The 25187-nt window shown below is 49.2% G+C and overlaps 1 protein-coding gene across 1 annotated transcript; it reads right to left on the bottom strand.

The window, feature by feature from the left end:
• Positions 1-3415: 3415 nt before the first annotated feature.
• On the bottom strand, positions 3416-23926 carry LOC311510926 (adhesion G protein-coupled receptor E3-like; the record flags this gene model as incomplete). The annotated part of the gene is made up of 16 exons (XM_084611047.1): positions 23878-23926; positions 22347-22379; positions 21636-21665; positions 19267-19434; positions 18952-19028; positions 18311-18418; positions 16751-16928; positions 16218-16337; positions 14123-14319; positions 11970-12140; positions 8096-8293; positions 6811-7046; positions 6490-6556; positions 5468-5559; positions 4074-4242; positions 3416-3604 (listed from the first exon to the last, which is right to left on the bottom strand). Exons 1-16 carry the CDS (start codon positions 23906-23908, stop codon positions 3416-3418), a joined length of 2064 nt encoding a protein of 687 aa, XP_084467173.1. The 5' UTR covers positions 23909-23926.
• Positions 23927-25187: the final 1261 nt, after the last annotated feature.

Genomic DNA, 25187 nt, shown 5'->3' with positions numbered 1-25187 from the left:
ACGGGATGCAGTTTCCTCTGATTCCTTCAGCCTATGTAAACCAGGTAGGAGAGGGAACCTTTTCCCCAAGCAGTGCAAGAGCACAGGGCGGCACTGTGCACATGGGAACCACTGTGACATTAACAAGCAGTGCGATCAATGGCAGTACGATTGTATTTTAACGACTAGTAAGGTTGCACTAACCTGTGATGATGTCTCTGAGGACACTCTGTCTGGTCTGTAGTTGGTAACATTGTTATATTAAACAATAAATAAAGCATCCGTAGTTTAGAATTTGTTAAAGACACATTGGTTTATACGCAAAGTAAGCAATAGAACAGCCCAAAGTTCAAACTGTTTATACAGCCAGAGGCTGATACCCTCACACTGAGTAGCACCTTACTTTCCAAGCAGATGCACTGAAGTCCATGGGCTGGATCCTCAGCAGTTGTCAATCACCAATGCGCCATGGAAGTCAAGGGAGTGATGCCACCTTTCATCACCTGAGAATCTGGCCATATCTTACGTGCTATTATCCACATTTTGCACATGGGGAACTGAGGCACAGAACGGCTGAAGCCCAGATTGTTAAAGGTATTCAGGCATTGTTCTTTTCAGCATTGCTACACCTAACTCATTTTCAAAAGTGACTTAGGAATTAAGTTAGGGGCTTAATTCCCTTTAAAAATCTGGCCCTAAGTGACACAGAAAATCGGTGTAGAGACAGGCCCTGAACCCAGCTCCCCCAAGTCATACATCAGGGCCCTAACCACTGGACCACACTTCCTTAGCAAGATGCCTGCTGAAGTAAGGCAGGGCCTGCAGATTGTTATTTAAAGTGTGTAGAGGAATTGGTTCCCCTCCCCTTAGTCCCTGACGCTTCTCTTCCCTTCTCGGGTGCGTCTCCCACCAGCAGCTTGACGCCCTCCAACTGGGGAGCTCCTACATCTACCCCCTTCCAAATTTGAGTGGTGTTGCAACTTGGCCTGCAGGGTCACATCACCGATCAGGTTTGGCCTTGCCAAAAGGTGGTCAGACCATGGCCCGGTTGGCCCTCCCAGGCTCCGTGGCCTATGAAGTAAGCTGCTATTCATCATCATAATCAGACCCATAATGGCCTATATTCCATATAGAAAAACTACACCAAGAGAACATTAAGGCTGCTCAGCTAAGCACTCTGAAGTCAGGGAATGGCAAAGTTAAGACTGGACACACAACCTTAATTCTGACACCTTCTGTCTAAACATTACCTGTATAAGACAACCTTTAATCACATGATCACAAACTGCTTCTCAAATAGTATAAATAGAGTATTATACCATATTTTTTGCTCAAACTTTCCAGAATCATTTACCAAGCCTGGAAAATTTCAGCCCCAAAAGTAAAAATTTCAGAAAAGGAAACGTTTAAAGTTATGAATGAACACTTGAAAACAGGGGCTTGGAATGGACACACTTGGGCAACCTCAGCCTTATTCATGGCTCCATCTCCAGCTATAATACAAAAAGAAACCCACTGACAATACAATCTGTGGGTGAACTCCCGCCCCACTCAAGCCAATGGGGGTTTTGCCATTGACATCAATGGAGCCAGTATCCCACCTTATGTATCTATCACCAACCACCATAGTATCTGGGTCCTAGATTCATGCATGACTAGTACAAACGAATCTGTATTGCAATGAGAATGATACAGGATTACATAAAGCAAAGAACAAAAGATGGGCTAAGATGAACCCCTGGATCTCTCACACCCTTCCAAATGTCAAGATGTTGAAAAAGCCAGATCTGGATCCAAATTTTGGGCCTTGAGTCCAGACTGTAGATCCTAGTTTAGAATCAGTTTCAGGCAGAGGTGAAAGTAAGCCGGTGCGGTCAGGTACGGCGTACCAGTGAGAGTCGATGCACAGCCAACTGTACCAGCAGGAGGCAGCTTCCCCAGGTGGACAATTTAAAAGGGCCCTGGGCTCTCAGCAGTGGCTGGAGCCCCTGGCCCTTTAAATTTCCGCCAGAGCCCTGCTGCCGGAGCCCTGGGGTAGCGGCGGCGGCCGGGAGTCCCGGGGCTCTGGCAGCGATTTAAAAGGGCCCAGGGCTCTGGCTGTGGTAGCAGCGGCCGGGAACCCCAGGCCCTTTAAATCACCGCTGGAGCCCTCTGGTAGTGACAGTGGCAGCTGGGAGCCCCAGTGCTCCAGTGGTGATTTAAAGGGCCCAGGGATTTAAAGGCCCCGCCCCTTCCGCCCGGGGCCACGCCCCTTCCGCCCGAGGTGCCCCCCACATACACCTTGCTCAGGACCCTGGCCCTGAGTTCCGGTAAGTCCCTTAAGTTATTTTCACCCCTGGTTTCAGGGTAAGGTTCAAACAAGGCACACACTGGGCCACTGGGTAAATTGGTTGGATAAAGATCCAACCTGAGCCTTCCTTAAGCCAAACCTGAATGAAACTGCTTTTACACAGGGGGAAGGGATTGGAGATCAGGATTTCGTAGCTCTGGTCTCCTGAAGTATCATAGTTTTGCCTGGTGGCTCAGAATCCACCAGTTGAAGGCTTTGTAGCTTGTGGGCTTGAGAATGGAGACATTCTTTAGTGACACAGCAGAAGCGTTTAATGAGACTCTGTCAACCCCTTTCCTCTGTGTCTGGGACCAGGGGAGGAGAACAGCACTGAAAACCAATAAAGAGAGGCCAGGCAAAGGAGATCAATCCCACGTCACTTTCTGCTGGTGGGATGGGACAGCGTTTTGCTGAGGATCCTGGAACAGAAAGAAAAGGAAGCAAAGTATGAATCAGGCACTGGAGATAGAATCCTGGAGTGCAGGGCCAGCCTTACACATCAGCAGCACAATGTGGACATCAGGGTGGGCGAATCTGGCTATAAAATGATAACGCTCTGTGGGTATCCTCTGCCATTAAAAAGCCACTGGTGGCATTCAGACTCCCAATAAAGCCACTACTGAAATTATCTGCTGGCTAGAGATGGTTGGACATTTTTAAATTAGCAAAAATTTGTCAACATTTTTTCCTGGCAAAAATTTGGCCCTTTTTTGTTTTGCAAAAATGTGGCATAATATTTTTGACAAAAATTTGGCACCCTTTATTTTTGCTGGAGAGGTGGAGTGGCAAAAATTTGGCACCAAAAACGCATCAAAAACACTTTGCCGACATTTGTGACTGTTTTTTTTTTTTTTTATACCTATACCAACTTCCTGAGTGGTCGCAATGCTTCAAAAATTCAAAATGTTGGTGACAATTTTTCTTGAAAATGTTTGCAAAATGTCATTCCGTATTTTTCTCCCGATGGCCTAACCCATTCGGTTTTTACCGCAAAGGGGGCAAAACCCAGGGCTCAGCTGTACCAGTGTGAACCCTGTCCTCCACAAGGAGACTTGCTATATGGACTGGGTGAGCTTTGGCAAGGCTTGCAGTACCTTATCGATGGAGCTAATTGAAGTGAGAGAAAGGGACAAAGCCGGGAGCTTCGAGGTTAGTACATTGCTGCTCATCTACATTTCGATTCTCTCTTACCGGGGCCTTGCTGGAGGGGAAAGCAGACATAGTAATATTGGAAGACGAAGGTTCTTCCTTGGAGCATCGAAGCCTCGTAAATAATTTCCAATACTCCTCTCTCACCTGAGGGTTGAAAATCCCCCGTCACTTACGGGATCTGAGCAGGGATGTAAACAGAAGTCCCTGATCACATCTTGACATGCTAAATCCCACAAACACATGCCAATCCATCCCAGCATGCTAGCCAAATCCCAGTGCAGGTAATTCCATTCCGCGGGCCAGGTCCTCAGCTGATGTTTGACTCCAAAGGCGATATCTCAGATGTCCCCATGGAGGATCCAGCCCAGCTGTTCCGGCGCTAAAGGGTTGTACTGTGTTGCTGTATGCTGCTAAACAGCTACTGTGCTTTGCCCCAGAGGTGGCTGCATTTCAGCACCCTATTGCTGCCTCACAGCACCCTACTGCTCTCCCGTCCCCTCCCCTTTTCCACTCCCTTCATTTCTCTCCTTCCCCCACTCCTTTGCCACCCCCAGTAAAAGCTCAGACCCAGCCCACACCTGCTGCCCGTAGGCTGGGGGCATGCAGGCTTCACCTTTCTATTGAGCAGGCAGTGCACCACAAAGATGAAGGTTCCCAGCATGCAGTTGGTGATGGTGAACAGGTACCCCATCACCGTGGCCAGCGGCCCGAACTGGAAGGTGCCCAGCCCCCAAGTGAGGCCCAGGACTAAGAGATGAGCCAGGGCTTTAAAAGTCAGTGACCTGAAACAGGGGGAAAACAACCATGTGACAGCCACTGGGATATTGGCACTGGGAGGGAGAACATCAGACATGAAAGCAGAACCTCCCCCTGAGTTTCCATTCCAGATTCCTTGAAAAGGTAACGCCCACGCTCAGTGAAGAGCAAGAAAGAGGAACACCCGGTTGAAAGTGGATCCTGGCGGGTCCGGTCAGCACCGCTAACTGGGCCGTTGACTGTCCAGCTGGCGGCATCACACAGCTCCTGGGAAGCAGCCGGTATGTCCGCCCTCCAGCTCCTATGTGTAGGGGCAGCTAGGGGGGCTCCGCGTGCTGCCCCCGTCCCAAGCGCCACCCTCCCATTGGCCGGGAACTGGAGCCTCCTGGCCACGGCTCCGCTTGGGAGCCAGAGGGGGGACATGCTGCTGCTTCCGGGAGCTGCTTGAGGTAAGTGCTGCCCAGAGCCTGCACCCCTGACCTCCTCCCAGGCCCCAACCCCCTGCCCCAGCCCCAGCCCTGATCCCCCTCCCACCCTCCAACCCCTCAATCCCAGCCCAGACCACCCTCCTGCACCCCAAACCCCTCATCCCCAGCCCCACCCCAGAGCCTGCATCCCCAGCCGGAGTCCTCATCCCCCCAACCCCAACCCCCTGCCCCAGCCCAGAGCCCCTTCCCGCTCTCCGAACCCCTCAGCCCAAGCCTGGAGCCCCCTCCTGAACACCAAACCTGGTGAACATCATACCTGGCCCCACCCCAGAGCCCTCACCCCCTCTTGCATCCCAACCCACTGCCTCAACCTGGAGCCCTCTCACACTCTGAACTCCCCATTTCTGGCCACACCCTGGAGCTCGCACCCTCAGCCGGAGCCCTCACCCCTTCACACACCCCAACCCCTGAGCCAGCCTGGTGAAAATGAACAAGTGAGTGAGGGTGGGGAGAGCGAGTGACAGAGGGAGGGGGGATGGAGTGAGAGGGGGCGGGGCCTTGGATAAGGGGTGGGGCATGGGCAGGGTATAGAAGGAGGGCGGGACAGGGGCGCGGCAAGGGTGTTCAGTTTTGTGTGAGTAGAAAGTTGGCAACCTTCCTCCATGCCTCAGTTTCCCTATCTGGAAATAGGTTCATAGTATTTCATCCACCACTCAGAGGTGTTGTGAGGCTAAAACTGTTAGTGAGGTATTCAGCCACTGTCGTGACAGGGACCACGTAATAACCAAGAGAGAGATTATCCATTTCCCCCTAGGAATCTTGCCTGGTGTTCCTCAGAGTAGACAGCTCTGCATTGAGGGAGGAAAGATGCTCTCGCAAAAGCTTCAGAGTAAGGCAGAAAAATACAAAATTTATCTGTAAAGAGAAAAATCAAAGGAGTCCCTCGTACATTTCATCTCAACCTCAGGGTCCAGAGCCCCACCTAGTGTAAATCAGCCTAGCGCCTGACCAGACCGTAACCAAGTTCCACCAGTTGAGGATCTGGCCCATGGGATGGAAGATTAAATTGGACCCTGGGGCTAGAATTACTTTTGGCCGGTGGTTCGAGATGGCCTAGTGTCCCAGAGAAATGCCTCACGGCTGACCTGCAGCCCCAGCACTTTGTTGCTCTAGTCCCCAGGCCTTGTGCAGGTCGACGATATACGGGGGAAGCCTAAACGGGCCAGGAAATGTTCTGGACTGTGAGAATATTGAACATCAATGAATGTCAAAAATACCCGGTGGTGCCTGACTGCCCTCTCACTCAGCCTGGTGTAAACGAGGAGTAACTCCATTGGGCCTGTTTCCCCTCTCCCTCACATCAGTGTAAATCAGGAGGAACTCCACTGAAGACAATGGAGGGAGACCAGGTGTGAGGAGAATCAGGCCCACTCTGTTGCTCAGACGGCTCTGAACAATGTTGTTCTTTATATTCTAGATGGCCCATCCCCCCAACTCCCCCACACCATAGGCTATAGCTCTCCTTAGGAGGTTTATCTGTCTGGGGTGTCTGTCACTGCTAGCCTCACTGAGGACGTGTAGGGGCCAGAGCTCTGGGATTACACTAGCTGCTCCTCGGGGGGCTGCCGTTCCCAAAATGGGGTAGCGATGCATTCATTCTGCAAAATCTCCTTGGTCAGGTCGGGTTGTATGCCTTCAGACTCCAGACCCAGGGCGCCCCAGACCCGCCTCCTCCTAGTGACTCTGGTCTGGGCCCCATCTCTTTGGTGTTCCCATCTATAAGAGATTCCACCACAGCCCTCTGGTTCTGCTGCTCTGGGAAACCCGAGACCCTGCTGTACCCACCACAACCACAGCGCAGACAGGCCCAAGGAAATTCCATCTAAAACCATTATCAGGATTGAGCCAGCAGCTACAAAGAAAGAGAGAAAGGCCATCAGCAGAACCCTGGCAAGACCTGTACGGCCTGCATTTGCTACCTCGGCACCACTGCCATGTGAGCTGGTTGCACCGGCATTGCTGATCTAAGGTGGGGGTCTTTATACAGTCAGTGTGAATGGAATTCACCCCAGTGCCTGGAGGATGCACAAGTGCTCCTAGGCACAAGGCTCTGGCACAGGTTCTCCATACTGAGACAAAGCTCCCCCTTGCCACGCAAGGACTTACTGATAAGGAGTTCCATAGCTGTTGGGAGCGCTGGCTGCAGACGTGATCACAATCACTGCGGGGAGTCCGTAGCCAAAGGGGTACATGCATTTCCGTGTGCATCTGCCCGTGCCTGAGTAATTTTTCACCTTCAGATTCCTGACAATGAGGTACAGACTCACTGCTTCTAGCAACATCCAGGCAAAGCAGGCAAGGAAGAGGTAATGCAGCAAGCAGGCAGTGATGGAACACATAAGCTGGAGGGGGAATGGAGTGTCAGTCCAGGTTTATTTGGAGAAATGAGCTCTCTTCCTGCCTCGGGAGGGTGCACCTAGATTGTGGGCAGGCAAACGCTTAGGGTGGGAAACTGAAACTGACCCTAAGTCTGTTGGACACCTGGCGTGAGCACTGCCCCAGCTCAATGCTGCATTATAGGTACAGCCAGTGGAAATCTGGGGATCTTGTCTCAGCAGGGTCAGAGCAGGCTTTGGCTTTGTTTCATACCTGCTGAGATTTGCATTGGGATGGAATCAGTTCCAGCCTGCTCCAAATATCAGCCCAGATTCACTGAACTCAGCCCAGTTATGGGGTTGAAAGGAAGCCTCTAACCTGGGGCAATTGGGTGAGGGTTAGATTATTGAGGTTTTACCCAGCTCTAGTTACAGACCCCAGCAAAGGTTGCAGTTACAATGGGTCACAGAATCATAGAATCATAGGAGTAGAAGGGACCGCAAGTGTCATCTAGTCTAACCCTCTGCTGAGAGGCAGGATTTGTTGGGTCTAAAATCATCCCTGGGTGGTGCAATCTCTACTGCAGTCCATTTACTATCATTCTCCTCTCACTCACCCTGGTGTAAATCAGGAGTAACTCCACTGAAATAGGTTTCAGTGGTAGCTGTGTTAGTCTGTATCAGTAAAACAAACAAACAACAAAAAAAACCGAGGAGTCCTTGTGGCACCTTAGAGACTAACAAATTTATTTGGGCATAAGATTTTGTGGGCTAGAACCCACTTCATCAGATGCATGAAGTAAAAGATACAGGAGCAGTATAAATACATGAAAGGATGTGGGTTGTTTTACCAAGTGTTAGGTCAGTCTAACGAGATAAATCAATTAACAGCAGGATACCAAGGTGCCACAAGAACTCCTCGTTTTTTTCCCCACTGAAATAGCGGAGTGTAAGTGCAAGCAGAATCCGGCCCAGTTGGGAGTCAGCCCAACATATGTGAGATCCCAATGCAGGTAGGTGAAGAAACCACAACGGGAGCTGTGAACGGTGCCTGGAGAATTCTGCGCCTACTGTACCTTGTTGTAAGTCTTGTCTATTCCCACTAGGAAGAGGAGATCGGCCAGGAAGAGGCACATGCTGAGCTGCAGGTGGAGGAAGGTGCTGCTGGTGTTACGGATGGGGTGGCAGAAGAGGAAGGTGACGATAGCCAGGATGAGACAGATCAGGGAGATGATGAGCCCAGTTTGGCTGATCACAAAGAGGGCAAAATCCACCTGTGACACAGAACAGCTGAAGTCAGGGCCATAGGTTGCTCCCACTCACCAAGGCCTTTGGTGCTTCTAGTCTGTCTGGGAACTCATAGAATCATAGAGTATCAGGGTTGGAAGGCACCTCAGGAGGTCATCTAGTCCAACCCTCTGCTCAAAGCAGGACCAAGCCCCAATTTTTGCCCCAGATCCCAAATGGCCCCCTCAAGGATTGAACTTACAACCCTGGGCTTAGCAGGCCAATCCTCAAACCACTGAGCTATCCCTCCCCCGCTTCTTACTGCATCATGCTGGTTTTGCGTGCATGAGCAACGTAGCCATCTCACCTTCTCGTGGCTGCCCAAAGTGTGCGTCAGGGGCCTGGTATAATGGTGGCCACAGACGTTTTCCTTTAGCTAAAGCGGCAGAGGCCTGGGCTTTTGGAGCTGAAGTTCTAGTGGCTTGATTTTTAGAGATACACTCTACCCAAGAGGCAGCTGCATTTCAGAGGTGAGAGAAGCGATTCCTCTACACATGCTGCATCAGACATGTGAGAATTGCTGTAAACTGCCCCAACCCTGTTTCTGCTGTATTAGCCTGACAGCCATGATCTAAATTCAGTGGATTCTCATGGGACACTGACTGTCTTGGGGGATTAGCATGACATTTTATTAAACGGGCAGCCCAGGACTAGAGAAGCAAGAACTAGACCGTACACTGGATTGACTCATTTTACAGCAGTTTGCGAAGGCCCCTGGAGAGAGAAAGTCATTAGTTCAGTTTATCCAGGGAGTTAATTGCACTTCATTTATAGGCCTGGATCCTCAGTGGGTGTAAATGGGCATAACTCTGCTGACTTCACTGAGTTCAATGGAGCTATGTTGATTACACCAGCTGAGGATCTGGCCCATAGGTTGTTTTTTGTTGTTGTTGTTGTTTTGGGGTTTTTTTAGATATAATGAGATAATGGCAAGAGATTTTTCTAGATTATTATATGCAATATTTTCTCTGCCACCATGATGAGCATAGCCCCCCATCCTGTGCCATGTTAACTAGGGTGACCAGAGAGCAAGTGTGAAAAATCGGGACAGGGGGTGGAGGGTAATAGGCAGCTATATAAGAAGAAGCTCCAAATATTGGGACTGTCCCTATAAAATTGGAACATCTGGTCACCCTAATGTTAACTGCCTTCAAAGGAAGGGAATTGTTTCTCTCCTCTGAGCTTTGCTTGTCTCTTCATTTGCTTGCTTTGAATTTGCCAAAGCAACAGCGCCCCCTAGTGGAAAGACACAGAACATCTTATAAGCAGGCCTATACTTCCAACATGTCTAGTTGTCAGTATTTAAAATTATACCCCTCATGGAAAGTAGAGGTTGATGATCTATGGATGGTTATCACAATGGTCTTTAACCAGCAGTCTGATCACTGGCTCACCAATTAAATCCCTCTGGAGTAAATCTAAGTAGCAAAGTTGTGCCTAATTGATAGATTGGGCATGGGCTGGAGAAAGCTACAGGGCTAAGCAAGCCATTAGCCCAGAAAATAGAAACGTGTGGGTGATGGTGGGGGTGCAACATGACATGATATGACATGACACCAAATCCTATGCTTTGAGAGTTGGAGCCAGAACAGATCTCAAAAAGGGGAAATACCTTTGTTCCCCTGCCCTTCGCTGAGTGAGCTAAGGTCTCCAAGTGGTTTGTGGAGAGACAGGAGAGGAATAATGCCCTGTCACAAACCCCAGTACTAAAAAACAGAATTTCAGGTTCATGGCAACATGGAGTTCAGTTTTTAACTACATCCTATACAAAGAAAATTGCTCGTGTTTTTAGATTTAGATTTTAGATTTTTAGATAGGGGGAGGGATAGCTCAGTGGTTTGAGCATTGGCCTGCTAAACCCAGGGTTGTGAGTTCAAACCCTGAGGGGGCCATTTAGGGATCTGGGGCAAAGATTGGGGATTGGTCCTGCTTTGAGCAGAGGGTGGGACTAGATGACCTCCTAAGGTCCCTTCCAACCCTGCTATTCTGATTCAAGGTATATAGGATTAAAGGTGCCCAGAATGGGTCTTGTTACTTGTGATCACCTTGACTACAGTGTGGGTCTCTGTAGAAATAGCACTATGTTTAGCCTCTCTGTGACCCTATTAAATGTGCCGCTCAGCGGATGGGTCAAAAGAAATATTTGTCTAACTCCCAGTCGTGCAAACTCAGCTTGGGGTCAGAGCATATGGCGCGGTTCCTTCTGGAGCGTGCGTCACGCACAACAAAGATTCTGCAACTGGAATCTAGTGACCAGTTCTGCTAATTCTGCACGAGTCACACGTAAATCTAGCAGTGCTGGCTCAGTAGGGCTAACAGTAAAACAAACTAATTTTAGTCAGCAAAGAGGAAGACGCAGCAGCAAAGAGGAATTTCTATTGCAACAGCACCCAGAAGCCCCTTCTAAGATCAGGGCCCACTGGGAGGGGTGCTGTACAGGCACATGGTAAGAGACAGTCCTTCCTCCCAGTCCTCTGTCTGAGCTAGAGGAGAACCCTGCTTTGTGAGTCAGTGGTACTAGGGGTGGGTGACCAGTCTGGGTTGTAAATATCGAATTCTGTCAGTCCTAAGGCTCTACAGGAAGGGTCCAAGATCTCCAAGACAGCAGGAAACCTGCAGTGATGTTTGCACGACAATGCTACGTGTGCTGGGTGCAATGGAGATTGGATTTGACAGAAATGAATGTCGGTTTGGATTTCTGCCCCGAGGCCTGATCCTGCTGTCCCTGGGGAGAAGAGTAAGACGTCAGTTGAGATGGGCTGGAGCTGTTGTTGTTTCTGCTGCTGTTAAAGTCTGATCCTGTTTATGTAGCAGAGACAGCTATGAACAATGGAGGGACTGCCCAAGGCACATGGAAGGTCAGAGCTGAGCCGTGTGGGCTGAGGAGTTGCACTGGCTGCAGACGCAGGGTCTAGGAGATTGGTTTTGCAGCCTGTGTGCATAGGCGCTGACATCCCCTCTTTTTTGTGGGTGCTCGACCCAACCCTTTGCCCCCTGTTCTGCCCCCACTCCACCCCTTCTACGAGGCCCCGCCTCTTCCCCCCCTTCCCCGCCCCCATTCCAACCCCTTCCCCAAATCTCTGCCCCGGCCCTGCCTCTTCCCCGCCTCCTTCCCTGAGCGCGCCATGTTCTCGCTTCTCCCCCACCTCCTGAAGCGTGCTAACGCTGCCAAACAGCTGTTTGGCGGCAGCTGGGTGGGAAATGCTGGGAGGTAGGCAGAGGAATGGGGACGCGGCGCGCTCTGGGGGGCAGGAGGAGGTGGGGAAGGGTGGGAGGGGAGCTTGGCTGCCAGTGGGTGCAGAGCACCCACTAATTTTTCCCTGTGGGTGCTCCAGCACCGGAGAGGCAGCAGAGAGACAGAACTTCCTGGGCACAGAGCTCGCTGGAGTGGCTGGCGTGGAGATTTATGAGCCAGAAAACTGCCTATTCTTTGGATGTCCTGTGTTCAGGAAAACAGGACTTTGTGTACATGTTTTGTACATAAACAAGATTACGCTGAAGTACACACCTGAGCAGTAGCATCAATTTCTCCACCCTGCAAGGCTCTGAGTATTGGCCAACTGCTTGGGCCAAGGGGACATCATTATGCCCAGTGGGGAGCCCAGCATCCCATGCACTGACCCTTCCAGAGACACCTGATTTTAAGCCCAAAGTCCCAAATACCTGAACAACACCAGGCGCCATCAGCACCGCAAAGCTGGCCAGGTAGCGACAGCTGCACCGAGTGTGAGTGACATTGGAGTGAAGGTGCTGGCAGCCCTGGGGGGACCAGACACCATCCTGGCCTGCAGAGTTCCAGTGGACACAGATGGCCCGATCCAGCAGAGTCTTGTCCTGCAAGGATTTGCAATCACAGACAGAAAGGGGGTTCAGACCATATTAAGCAACAGCAGAGTCTTTAACAGCAAATCAACACAGGGATGAGTTCGGAGCTCCTGGATTCCCTCCAGGAAATGGTGATTAGGGTCAAGCAGGAGTTTCTCTCTCCCCACCGTGCTCTGCATGGCACAAACAACTAGACTCATCAGGAAGGATGCTTGTGTTTGTTGGACACATGGGCTGAACTGCTACAGCCAGTCATGTGTCCCTGGGATCCTTTGATGTGTTTGGTCTTTCCTAGATCTCAGGGGATGAGAGCCCATGGGACAAGTCTTCAGCTAATTTCAGGCATCAGAAATAATGGACTGGCATAAAGTACCTTTATTGAGACCCACATCTCGACACTCTACTACAGCAATGGTGCAAAACACAGAGTGATTGTTATTATTAATCATAAATATTTGTATAGCACCATCAATAATTATTTTTATCCAAGGACCTTAAATGAAGGTCAGTTGGATTAACCTGTTTTTACAGATGGGGAAACTGGGGAACAGAGCAGTTAAGTAATTTGTCCAAGTTCACCCAGCAAATCCACAGAAGACCCTGGAGTAGAATCTGCATCCTTGGAGCGCCAGTCTGAAATCTTATTTTTGATATTCCCTACTGTCTGGGAGATACATACAGGGTCCCTGCCCCAAAGAGCTTAAAACCTAAGAAGAGACAAAATGAGGGGGTATGGACAAACACCAGGGGGAGGAGAGGTGGTGGGAAGACAAGGTTCATTCATCCAATGGCATCAGCTGAGCTACACCAGGGTGATTTTGAGCCTCAGTATTCAGCCCCAAGGGGTTAGAAATATTCGTTGCAAGAAATGGGCCCACGGCACAGCTTTCGGGGATGGATCCTAAAACTTGGGGTATTTGGTCCAGGCTTTGGGTTTGGCCAGTCCTCTAGAATTGGGATTGTTCAATGATGGGTCACGACCAAGCAAAATTAAATGAACAGAACCCAATGGGGGCTCCCCCCACACCCAGAAAACCCACCACAAAGAGAATGAAAACATCCACCTGCTCATAGGTTCCTGGGAATGGGGAGGTCAGGGACGGGGAGACAGACTGAGAGGTTGGAGAGGGAGAGAGGGCTTGGTGTGCTGATCATATCCCAGTCCATGTCAGGCCAGCAGCCACCCAAGAAACAGAGGAGCCAGGCAGCAGCCTCAATGGGCCGGTGATACAGTACAGGGGGTGAGGCAGTGACCTCACAGAAGTCTAGGGCAGCACCATGGGATACAGGGATGCATCTGGTGGTGCCCTTCCCCCAGCCCCTGGCGCACTATCGGGATCCCAGGTGCTTCCATGCCAAGCAGAGGGTATCCGGGGACCCGACTTGCCAATGGGATCCTATGACTTGCCCTGCCAAATACATTCCATGACCTGCTGTGCCACGGCAGTGGGATCCCATGGCCGGCCCTCCCTGCCATTTCCGGGGTGGCAGACGTGGTGAACACATCATCCCATGATACTTCTCCAATATCCTCCCCCCTCTCTGAGCCTTTCACTGCCACAGGGCATGAGGCCAGGAAGACAGAGATTCTTGTCTTAACCTATCACCTGGGGTTGCCACCTGTCCAGGTTTCCCCAGGATCGCCCCCCCCCCTTTTGAGGCGGCTGCCCTGTGAGAGCTGGAAGGGCACAGCATCGTCCCACGTGTCCTGGTTTTTCGTACCTGAGAGGTGGCAAACCTATTACCACCACTCTGACTGAACTCCTGCAGCATGCACCTAAAGCTGGGCCCAAGTCATGGAGTTCCGATCCAGACGCGAATCCAGATCCAAAACTCCCTGAGGCTTCTCAGAGACCCAGGGTCGTGGTTTGGGCCTTTACGGACTGCCATACTCTGCGGGGGACCATAACAGACGAGATGGGTTGATAACAGACTCTCCTTTCCCCCAGCTCATGCTGTTGACATATTGAGGACACACATTGTCGACCCACCTCAAGGTGCTGGAAGGTGAGGTTGATGGGACTGGAAATCTTCTTCTTCCAGGTGCTGGTGGAGGCACTCACCACTCTGGAGTTCACGCGAACCTGTTCTGGTCTTGCCTTGCTCCCTGGATTTTCATCCTGCAAAAATCTCCCTCCCAGTAGGGACTCCAGCCCCATGTAGGAGATAAAAGCGACAGCAGCAGAACCTGCAAGCGGGTGAGGGTGAGGGTGAGGGTGGAGGGGCTGAAACAGCTTAGGGGCAGATGGTGGGGCTAGTTGGGGAATTTGGTTTTCCTCCTGCAAAAAAATTGTGATGAACATGACTCCCCCCCACCCCCCGTCTCCTTCAATTTTTTGTATTTTTGTCAAAAAAAGAGAAATTTTTCCAACAACTGAAATTTTTTGCTCAACATGCCATTTTATCAAAAAAGCCATTTTCTGCAGGACAAAAAAAAAATGTTTCCACCAGCTCCGGAGAATGGCTGAACCAACGGGTAAAAATGATTTCCCGGACGTGTTGCTTAAGGTAAGATAGCACAGAGTCCAGCTCTGCAAGGTGCCGACAAATTCCACTAACTTCAGAGGGACACTCAGCACCCACAGCTTGTGGCTATCCTAAACCTCTGAGTTACAGAAGCCAGGAGGGGAAGACAGGGGTTGATTTCTCCAAATTGCTCTGTTTGTTACACTCCCCCTGAAGCTCTGGCACTGGCCACTGATGGAACATTGGTCTGATGCAGTACGGCCGTTCTTGTGTGAACCGGACTGGGGTCAAATAGCATCCGATTGGACAATATTCCCAGACTGTGAGGCCAAAAGGGACCATTAGATCTTCTAGTCTGACCTGGCCTGAGAATTTCACCCTGTTATTCCTCTACTGAGCTCAATCACTTGAGTTTGGCTAAAACATCTCTTCCAGAAACGCAACCATCTGGATCTATCAAGAGATGAGAAATCCACCACTTCCCTTGACAGTTTGTGCCAATGGCTAATTGTCCTCTGTTAAAAATCTGTGCTTTGTTTCTAATTTGAATGCGTCCAGCTTTAACTTCCAGCTGTTTGTTCTTGCCAGGCCTTTCTCTGCTAGGTTTAATGGTTTAAAAGCCTGTCCACTGTCTGGGATTGGCTTTTGATCAGGCCCATATGACATTCTTGCCCGCACAGCGAACTTTGAAAGGGCCCACTGAGTCCCTACTTGGGCAAACTTGCCCTGACCTCGGTGTCTGTGGAAGTGCTTGATCCAATAAGAACAGGAAGGAAGGACTTTTTAAGGCATGCAAGACCTGGGCCTGACCCTGGGGAATCAGTGAGAGTTGAGGGTACTGAGCAGAATCAGGGCCCTTTGGCGGTGCATTAACACCAGCGGGGGAGCCAAGAAATCAATGAGACGCTCATTTAGAAAACTGGCCTATGAGGAAGAATTGTGAATATTTAGTTCAGAGAGGAGAAGGCTGAGTAGGCACCTGATAACAGGCTTTCAATACATACAAGATTGCGATACAGAGGATGGTGATCAATTATTCTCCATGGCCACTGAGGGCAGGACAGGAAGGATTCAGCTTTTGCAGCCAGGGAGCTTCAGGTCAGAAATTAGGAAAATCTGTTTAACTCTAAGGATGGCTCAGCACTTGAACAGGTGACCTAGGGAGGTTGTGGAATCCCCGTCATTGGGGGGTTTTAAGAACAGGTTGGACAAACACCTGTCAGGGCTGGTCTAGGTATATTTCATCCAGCCTTAGTGTGGAGGGATGGACTAAGTGACCTCTTGAGGTCGCTTCCAGCTCTACATTTCTCTGCTTCGGTGATTCCATTACTAAGGGACTTGCACAGTATGGCTGGTCCCCACACTACGGGCTGCATTCTGCCCCTTTACTCATATGGGATCAAACTCACTGTTGTCAACCCATTGAAGACAATGGATAGTAAATTGCTCCACAAAGAGTCCTGTAGACCTCATGGTGCCATTCACAGAGTAAGGGCCAACTTGCCATGAGCAAGTTACTAATCCACGAGGGTGCCAGTTTTATATATGAGCCCTGAACTACAAGGCACCGGAGAGGAAAGTAGTTATGATCAGTGGGTTGCAGGGATGTCTCCATGGTACCTTCCATGTCAGGATCAGTGACGGCAGTGCAGTGAATATCCATTCTGTCTTCGTGAGCACTGAACCCAAGTACCTCACTCCGCAGACTACAGTTCTCATCTGTGAGCTTCGTCTGAATCGCTGAAAGGCGCCAAGAGAAAGGGGCTCGGGTAACTGAGTACTTCTCATGCACATGTATTAGCTGTATTACAGTAACATGCAGAGGCCCCCAGTTAGAGATCAGGGCCCCACTCTGCTGGGTGTTGCACAGACAGGTAGGAGGAGACAGTCCCTGCCCCACTGCTCTTACAATCAAAGTAACTTCAACGGCAATATCTCTGTACATGGACCAGCCCCCAAGGCATTCTGTCAAAAAGCTGGTTCCAGCCTCTAAATCCACACCTGGATCCAGGGCTGAATGTAGAGCCTCTTTCTAAGACAGACTTAATCATAACCCTGTGCTGAACATCCCAAAAACCTGGGGGTAAGTGGTTAAAAACCCAGCGCCCGACACCTATGTGAATTTCATGGCTCGGGCCCAGTCTACTTCTTACCCATTAGCTTGGTGGTTGCAGTCTGGGTTTGGTTCTCCGGAGAGGCCAGGGCAGCTGTCACTGCGGCTGACCCCACACTCTGCAGAAGCAGCGTTGCCGCAGAAGCGACTTCTTCCATGCTTTCGATGCTCCAGAGGGAGCTGTCCACAAGGACATGTTCGAAGGATGCCGCTGTCTCCTAGAGAGGGTAAGGGGGTCAGAGCCTGCATCATGACCGTTTGGAAAGTCTCCGGCTTTCCCCTTCATTCCAACGGGGGCTATGTTCCCTCTGTCCAGCTCCACGCACTTAAGTGTGGAACTCCTGGTGGGAAACGGGTTGCAGCCCACTGATTTCTGTGGCCTTTGGGGTCGGGCCCTAGGAGACGACTCAAATACTTATGGAGATACCAAAACGGTGAAGGATAGTCCTAAAATCTGTGTGGAAAATCCATGCAGGCGGATAGGCAGACAGACAGACTGACAGGGACTATCCTGTCGAGCGATTGCCACCCCTGTGCAGAAGACCAGAACAAGGCCTGTTTCAGTCTCCTATAAACCCTACAGAATGTAAGTGACACATACACCTTTTGCAGGCCCACTGCTCAGTGATACATTTGATGTCAATGGGAGTTAGGCAGGGCTGTCCTTAGGCATACGCAGCAAATGCGGCTGCCTAGGGCACCCAAAAATTTGGGGCACCACCGGGACCATAGGCGCCGACTTCTCATCTTGCTGCGGGGATGCTCAACCCCTGCACTCTGCTCCAGGCCCTCCCCCGACTCCACCCCTCCCCCCAAGGCCCCACCTCCACCCCACCTCATCCCACCCCTGCTCCACCCCCGCCCCACCTCTTCCCCACCTCCTCCCCCGAGCATGCCCTGTCTCCGCTCCTCCCCCTCCCTCCTGGAACTCGAACGCCGAGAATCAGCTGTTCGCGGTGCTCTGGAAGCACTGGGAGGGAGGGGGAAGAGTTGGTAACTGCACTGGTGGGTGCTCTGCACCCACTAAATTTTCCCTGTGGGTGCTCCAGACCTAGAGCACCCACCCACGGAGTCCGCCCCTATGACCAGGACAGCAGGTAAGCGTGGGTCGGCTCCCACACACCCAGTGCACGCTGCAGTCTCCTTACGAGGCAGAAGGCAGGGGCCGTATTCATTTTGTGTTGCTAAGAGTAAGGAGGGCATAGGGGCACCAGTTTAATAACACTGCGGCAGGCCCCATAAATCCTAAGGGTGGCTCTGGAGTTAGGCATGCAATACCTTTCAGGCTCTGGGCAGTTGTTCCTAAAGTGAACAGGAGTATTTGTGGCACCTTAGAGACTAACAAATTTATTTGAGCATAAGGTTTCGTGGAGCTCACGAAAGCTTATGCCCAAATAAATTTGTTAGTCTCTAAGGTGCCACAAGTACTCCTTGTTCTTTGTACGGCTGCCACTCTGAAACCTGTTCCTAAAGTGGAGTGTTACAAGAGGATTCTAAACAGGCTCAGCCAGTGTCAGTCAGGGAGCTACACCAGTCCTGGCAGAGACCGGGGTGTCCCAGTGTTAAAGGTGGGTCTCTCTAACAATGGAACATTTCTGACCTCTAGGGAAGTGGTGAAGCTGACATTCTCACAGGCAGGTGTCAGGAGGCTGAGGGTGGAATTGACCAGCGAACAGAACAAGCTGTTTTTCCTGTTATCCCAATTAATCTAGGAAACCACAAGAGATAAGACACATGTCATTAGGGTTCATCCAGTGAATAAAGGCCAGTCATGCACAGTGTCCCAGAACATAAGCTCGTGTAAATCGATATAGCTGCATGCAAGCCAATAGAGCTACATTGATTTACATCAGTAGGAGGCACAAATACCGTTCATGGAAGAACTGCATTGCTCATATGTTCTATCCCACCCCTTCTATCTCATCTCAGCAGGGCAGGAAACCCTGCCTGGGAATTATCATCAGTGCTCTTTATTGACACTTAGAATAGGGGATAACAATCCCTAGCTCTTTATATAGCACTTTTCATCAACAGCTCTCAAAGGAGGTCAGCATCATTAGCCTATTTTGAAGAGGGGGAAACTGAGGCATGGGAGGCGAAGTGACTTGTCCAAGGTCAGCCAGTAGGCCAGTGTCAGAGCCAGAAACAGAGACTCAGCTCTTCTGAATCCCACGCTGGCGTCTTGTCCATGTGTGTGTCCTCCAGTGCTATTTTCACATCCACGAAACAATGCTAACTTACCTGCTGTGATCCATTCAAACACATCTTCACGTAGTCATTTTCTCTCATGAAATCTGATCGGCAGTGAAGGGGGATTTCTGTGCAAGGAAAGAACAGGGTGAGACCATTTGTCCTCCTCACGCTGTGCAGGACAAATGCAGCTTGATTTTTGGTTTTGTTCACAGCTTACACCCTGGAGCCAAATGTAGGGTCCCCGTGGCCTTAAGTGATACATGGACTTGTGCTGGCCCTCTGCACAGAGGTGAATTCCACCCTGTATGGGGACCCTTGGATGAAAGATGCTGAAGAAAGACCCAGTGCTCGTGTGACACTTACCCTCACAGCCGGACTCACTGGTAGCAAGGAAAGGCTCTTTTCCAGAGATGAACCTGAACCCATCTTCACATATGCAGTGAGAGATGTTACAGGAAACCGCATTGGGGCCACAGTCATGGTTGCTGCCACTCCCGCTTTCTACATCTTCAGAATCATCAACAGAAAGAGCTGGAACAATAAAAAGCCGCCCATTTCAGTACAAGAGTGTCAGGGTCTGCTGGCCCTGTCTCTCGGGCACCAGATCAGACTCCGATGGGGCGGAATTGGTGGAGAAGTGGGCAGTGGCAGGGAATCACCCTCAGCACCTGTGATCGGGGACTGCTGGAGCTCATGACATGTGCATCCCAACTGGCTATGTAGCACTAACTAGGACAATTAGAGACTCTTTCCAATGGGCTTTGGATCAGGCCCTCACTGAGTTAAACAGAAGGAGATTAAAAGAGGCAGGGCAGGGTGGAAAGGCATGCATTCAGCTGGGAGGTAGAACGAGCTGGAGTTAGTGAGGTGGCGAGATTCCGGGGGGCTTTCAAATGGCAGGAGCTGAGGGGAAGAAAGTTCTTGCAGAGTGTTAGTAGCCTGGCTGTGGAGCAAGCCAAAGAAGAGGCCAGCAGGAGATGAACAGGAATGAGGAAGGGCTGGAGGAAGACGAGATCTGTGGGGCAGGCTGGGGGAACTCCAGAGAAGGTCTAAAACACAAGGAGCTGAACTCCAGCTGTGGAAGTCCCCCGGTGCAGAGGAGCTCTGAGACTATCTGCCCTTTCACCTGCCGTGCAGGGGGAAGGGGGAGGACATAGGCAGCGTTCTCCTGGTCCTTACACCACTGGAGCAAGATTCCTTGCAGAGCTTGGGTGGGCGGAGGGCAATTTTGAGCTGGATCTTGAAAGGAACGGAGAGCCAGTAGGGACGAGCAAGGATGAGGGCAATGTGATCGCAGTTCACTGTGCCGCACTGTGTTCTGCTCACGCCTGGAGCTGGGCATGGAGCAGAGGAGGAAGTTGCAAAGGAAGGGGCGTGAAGGCCCGGCTGAAGGTTGCAGCCGAGCTGGACTTGAGATGGGTGGAGCTCGGGGGTGCGGTTGCATTGCGGGCAGGACATGTGCACACACAGATGACGTGAGGGTAGGAGAGTCCAGAGTTAAGGATGATGGCTGGGACACAAGTGGTGGAAGATACTTATGATTAGGGGGATAGATGTGGGGGAAACAGCCAATCACCATCCCCTTAAAAGCCCTGGGGAGGAGTTACCTGATCTTGGTCAGGCTACCAAGCCATCAGAGGACGATGTAGGTAAGTGGGGATGGGATCACTAACCCTAAGCAAACACCCCAAAATCATGAGATTAACTGAAAAATGATAAGATTTTTCAAACTAACAAATGTTGGGTTATTTTTATTTGTCTGCTGGCACTGGGTCACAATTATTGGGAGTGGACCACATCCACCCTGACTGAATTGGCCAGCAATGTAGGTTCTCCACTTGTAAGGTAACTCCCTTCTCTTCATGTGCCAATATATATTTATGCCTGTATCTGTAATTTTCACTACAAGGCATGTTTTCTAATCCTTCAATCATTCTTGTGGCTCCATTCTCCTGAGAATATGCATTTCCATCAAAATCAAAATGCTTTGTGAAATTGGGTCAGTTGTTCCAGAATTTTGTTTTGGAAGAAAACTAGAAAAAAGAAATTCTGACAATGTCAAAATATTTGACATTTTCAGAACAAAACATTTTGATTTTTCATTTTGAAATTACTTTTCATGTCAATTTTTAAAAACGTGTTATGTATTATTATATATGGTTTCGGGCATGACCTGAGACCAGGGTTCAAATCTCTGCTCTGCCACTGAATTTCCTGTGTGATCTTTGGCAACTCACTTAGCCTCTCTGTGCCTCAGTTCCTCATTTGTACGAGACTACAGTTGAGGTGGCTGGCAGTCTGGGTACCAAAGAAACCATCAGAAGTCAGCCCTACCGAAGCTTGGCATTGGAAACAGGAGAAGGTGATATATGCATTAGCTTCTAATACAATACACAATTTTCAAAAGTGAAAATGGAAACAAAACATTTTTAGTGGACACAAAATGATTTTTTTCTGGAATTTCCTATGTGGAGAGTTTCAGAATGATCAGCTGTTGTTCTGATTCGGAACTGAGCCAGAGTTTGAAGTCTCGAAAGTCTTTGCCAAATGGAATTCTTGGGCTCTACACACAGGGACCGCCTACCAAATCCCCAAACATCACTTCAGTGCTAGGAATTGCTTCTTTGCCTTGTGCTGGCCCCTTTGTAATACCACCAGCTGTTTGCCTAGGCCCCTTTCCCTTCTTATTAAAATGTAATAAGGAACTGGAGGGAATTAAAATTCATACTCACAGTAGAAAGTCACATGATAACAGCTGAAGGCTGTGGAAAGAAAAAGAAGGCAAATAATCTGAGAGTGCATTAAGGTAAATGCCCTGGGATAGCTGCTAACAAAAATCCCAGTACACGTTAAGATGCTCCATATATGAAATGTGCAACATGTGCATGTTGCAAGTATATGAAACCATCCAGGAGAAAGACATGAAAGGGACAATTGATTCAACTCCCACTGGATTTAATGGGGCTCTTTCTCATTGATTGTCATGCAAGTTGGGTCGGGCTCCACCCATTGACTTTAAACTGATTAACAGCAGCTGAGGATCAGGCCCTTAGTAAAAAGGGCTTTACAAAACTAAGGACCTAAAGCTGCTGCCCTGTGTACTGTATGCGGCCTGATGCAAAGCTCACTGAGGTCAATGGAAAAACTTCCATAGGTTTGGCACTAAGCCCACACGTTAGTCCTACATGGAGTGCTGTTAACTTCAGCTGGTTCCTGAGTGAATAAATGTTTGCCAGATTGGGCCCTGGAGTGGTTTTTTATTTATGCTATGCCCATTGTGGTGGTATCTGGTCACACAGCAGAGAATAAATGCCAAAATAATTGCTTCCCACCACAAGTACAGACCAATAGGCACAGGCTAAATTCCGATCAGCCTCCCCCATTAGATGGGAAAAATAACTCAGGCAATGCACCCAAAGTCAGAAAGTTAAAAATAATCCCACCTGCTTCATCGCAGAAAAGAAGGAATCCAAGACCTGCAGTTAAATAACAATCGGATGTTAAAAGGGTTGTGTCTGAGGGCAGAGGTTGTGAGGGCTTCCCCCTTGTTAACCCCACCCAGAGCAATTGATGGGGCTAGGCCTTATGTACTAATCAACAGGACTCTTTGTTCTTTAAAGAAAGGTAACATGTGATTTGAAATGACTGGAAGTCTCACTATCTTCCAACTTTAGCAGGCAAGGGACTCTGCTCTAGACAGCTCCAGGACCACTGGGCTTTGTACTCTACCCAGGGTCTCTGTCCTGTACACTATTCCCCATTCATTTCAAATCTGACCTTGCTTTTCAAACCCACTTGCACCATCCAATTTTCACGTCTCTTTCTCTTTACTCCCCTCTGCTTTGCTCCATCTTCTCCTCTACTGCCAGCCTCCTCGCACTCCCTTTGAACAATCGACTGGTGAAAGAGTCTTCTCCTCTGCAACCTCTGAGGCCTGGAACTGCCTCCCTGCCTCATTCTGCCACATGAGTTCTCCATCTGTGTTTAAACCTCACCTGAAAATGCACCTTTTCTCCCTGGCATTTACCATCCCCTTTAGTGTGTCCCCCTCTCTGCTGTTTTTTATTACACCACATCATTTTATTCTGTGCAGCATTTAAGTAAACAGTGTGTAGGAAAAGAGCTGCACAAAAGCTGTGTGGTGTGTTGAAATTAATGGTCCCAGAAAAGCTCTGCTGGGCTCCTGTCTCTAGCTGCGATTCCAGAGGCACTCTGGAGCTGCTCATTTAGCGCTAATTCTAGAAAGAGGGGAATGGCGGGGGCGGGGGGCGGGGGGAAAGGAGCTGGTATTGTAGTGGAATGCCAGTCATGCATGAGCAGGACATCAGTTAAATCAGCCTGATATTCACTAACACAACAAGAGGTGTAAGTTACACAAGCTGTTACAAGGGTGTAATTGGGTCCAGTATAAACTGGCGTAATTTACAAGCGGAGGGGGCTGGAAGACAAGGCTACTATGAAACAGATGTTAGTTGCATTGCTTAATGAACTACTGAAAGGTGCTCAGACACTATGGAGTCGAGCACATTACAGTAACCTTGTAGACTAGAAAAAACACATATAAAATACATGTTATAAATGACCCCCTCTTAGAATCTCTTGAATGCATTTCTAACCACTTGATAGATGGACTGATAGAGGGACAAAAGACTGTGTCTCATATGATGATGCTAGGTAGACAGGTAGGCAGATGGAAAAATAGAGGGATGGAAGACTAAGTCATTATAGACAGATTATATAGGTAGAAAGAGAGATAGATGTCCCATATGATGACAGATAAATAGATTTTGGTCCAAGGAAGATTTTGACCCCAGAATCAGTCTAATTTTATAATAATCCTAAAATCAAATAGTCGAGTGTGATTTTAAAAAAACAATTCTCACACAATAAAATTCCCGGAGAACATGACCTTTAAATATTGTCCCACAGATCAGTGAAAATGGTCCCCCCTCTGGCCCTGGGTGTCGTACTCACCCCACAAAAAGCACTTGGGTCTGTTCCTCATGGTGTTGCTGGGATGTGTTAATATGTCATCAGTTCCAAAGCATGAAGGAACTTCAAACTGCTGGCACTGACTTATATAGGGTAGAAATTGCTTGTTTACTTCCGCAAATACTGGGGCCTTCTTGTAGAAACATTCATTATATGGACTCTGCCTGCTAATCGCTCTGTACAGCAGCTAGCCCTCTATCTATCTCACCGTACAATCGATCAGTGGGTCTCAACCAGGCATACGCGTATCCCAGGGGGTATGCAGAGGTCTTCCAGGGGGGCACATCAACTCATCTAGATATTTGCCTAGTTTTACAACAGGCTACATAAAAAGCACTAGTGAAGTCAGTACAAACTAACATTTCATAGAGACAATGACTTGTTTATACTGCCCGATATAAGATACACTGAAATGTAAGCACAATATTTATATTCCAGTGGATTTATTTTATAATTATATGGTAAAAATGAGAAAGTCAGCCATTTCTCAGAACTAGTGTGCTGTGACCCTTTTGTATTTTGATGTCTGGTTTTATAAGCAAGTAGTTGTTAAGTGAGGTGAAACTTAGGGGTATGCAAGACAAATCAGCCTCCTAAAAGGGGTTCAGTAGTGTGGAAAGGTTGTAGGGGGGGAGGGATAGCTCTGTGGTTTGAGCCTTGGCCTGCTAAACCCAGCATTGTGTGTTCAATCCTTGAGGGGGTTATTTAGGGATCTGGGGCAAAAATTGGGGATTGGTCCCATTTTGAGCAGGGGGTGGGACTAGATGACCTCCTGAGGTCCCTTCCAACCCTGATATTCAATGGTAGTAGAGTTTCTTCTCTCATGTCCACCAATAGGCTCCAGCTTTTTAAGAATTTCAAAAACTCACGGTTGTTCAGTGAACAAGTTTAAAGGAAATCTTTGACTGTCCGAAAGCCGAAGGAAACTAAAAATTGCAGCACGAAAGGAAATGAACAATTTGCTTTAATTTCAAATGTTTTCACTGGGGGAAAAAAATCATTGCAACTGAACTGTTTTCACAAGCTATTTTGATTTCGATGGAATGTACTTTTCCACGGAAAAGCATTTTGGTGGAATCAGGTCTAATAATATGCATTTGTGTCCATAAAAGCTATTGTAATGCACAGGCTCAAAAGGGCAGGGTCAAGTTTACGTTAGCAGCCTTAACTTTGGCTTTCCAGAGTTGTAAGCACTTCACTTTGCAAGCTGTAGCTTCTTGGTACTGCTTTGGAGTCTGTACAGAGGCCCTAACTGGGCATCTTAGTATGCCTTTGGCATGGGGAAATCCATA

This window comes from Lepidochelys olivacea (genome assembly GCF_965140295.1).
Source record: "Lepidochelys olivacea isolate rLepOli2 genome assembly, chromosome: 21".
NCBI lineage: Eukaryota > Metazoa > Chordata > Testudines > Cheloniidae > Lepidochelys > Lepidochelys olivacea.
This window is presented reverse-complemented; position numbering and strand designations above follow the sequence as displayed.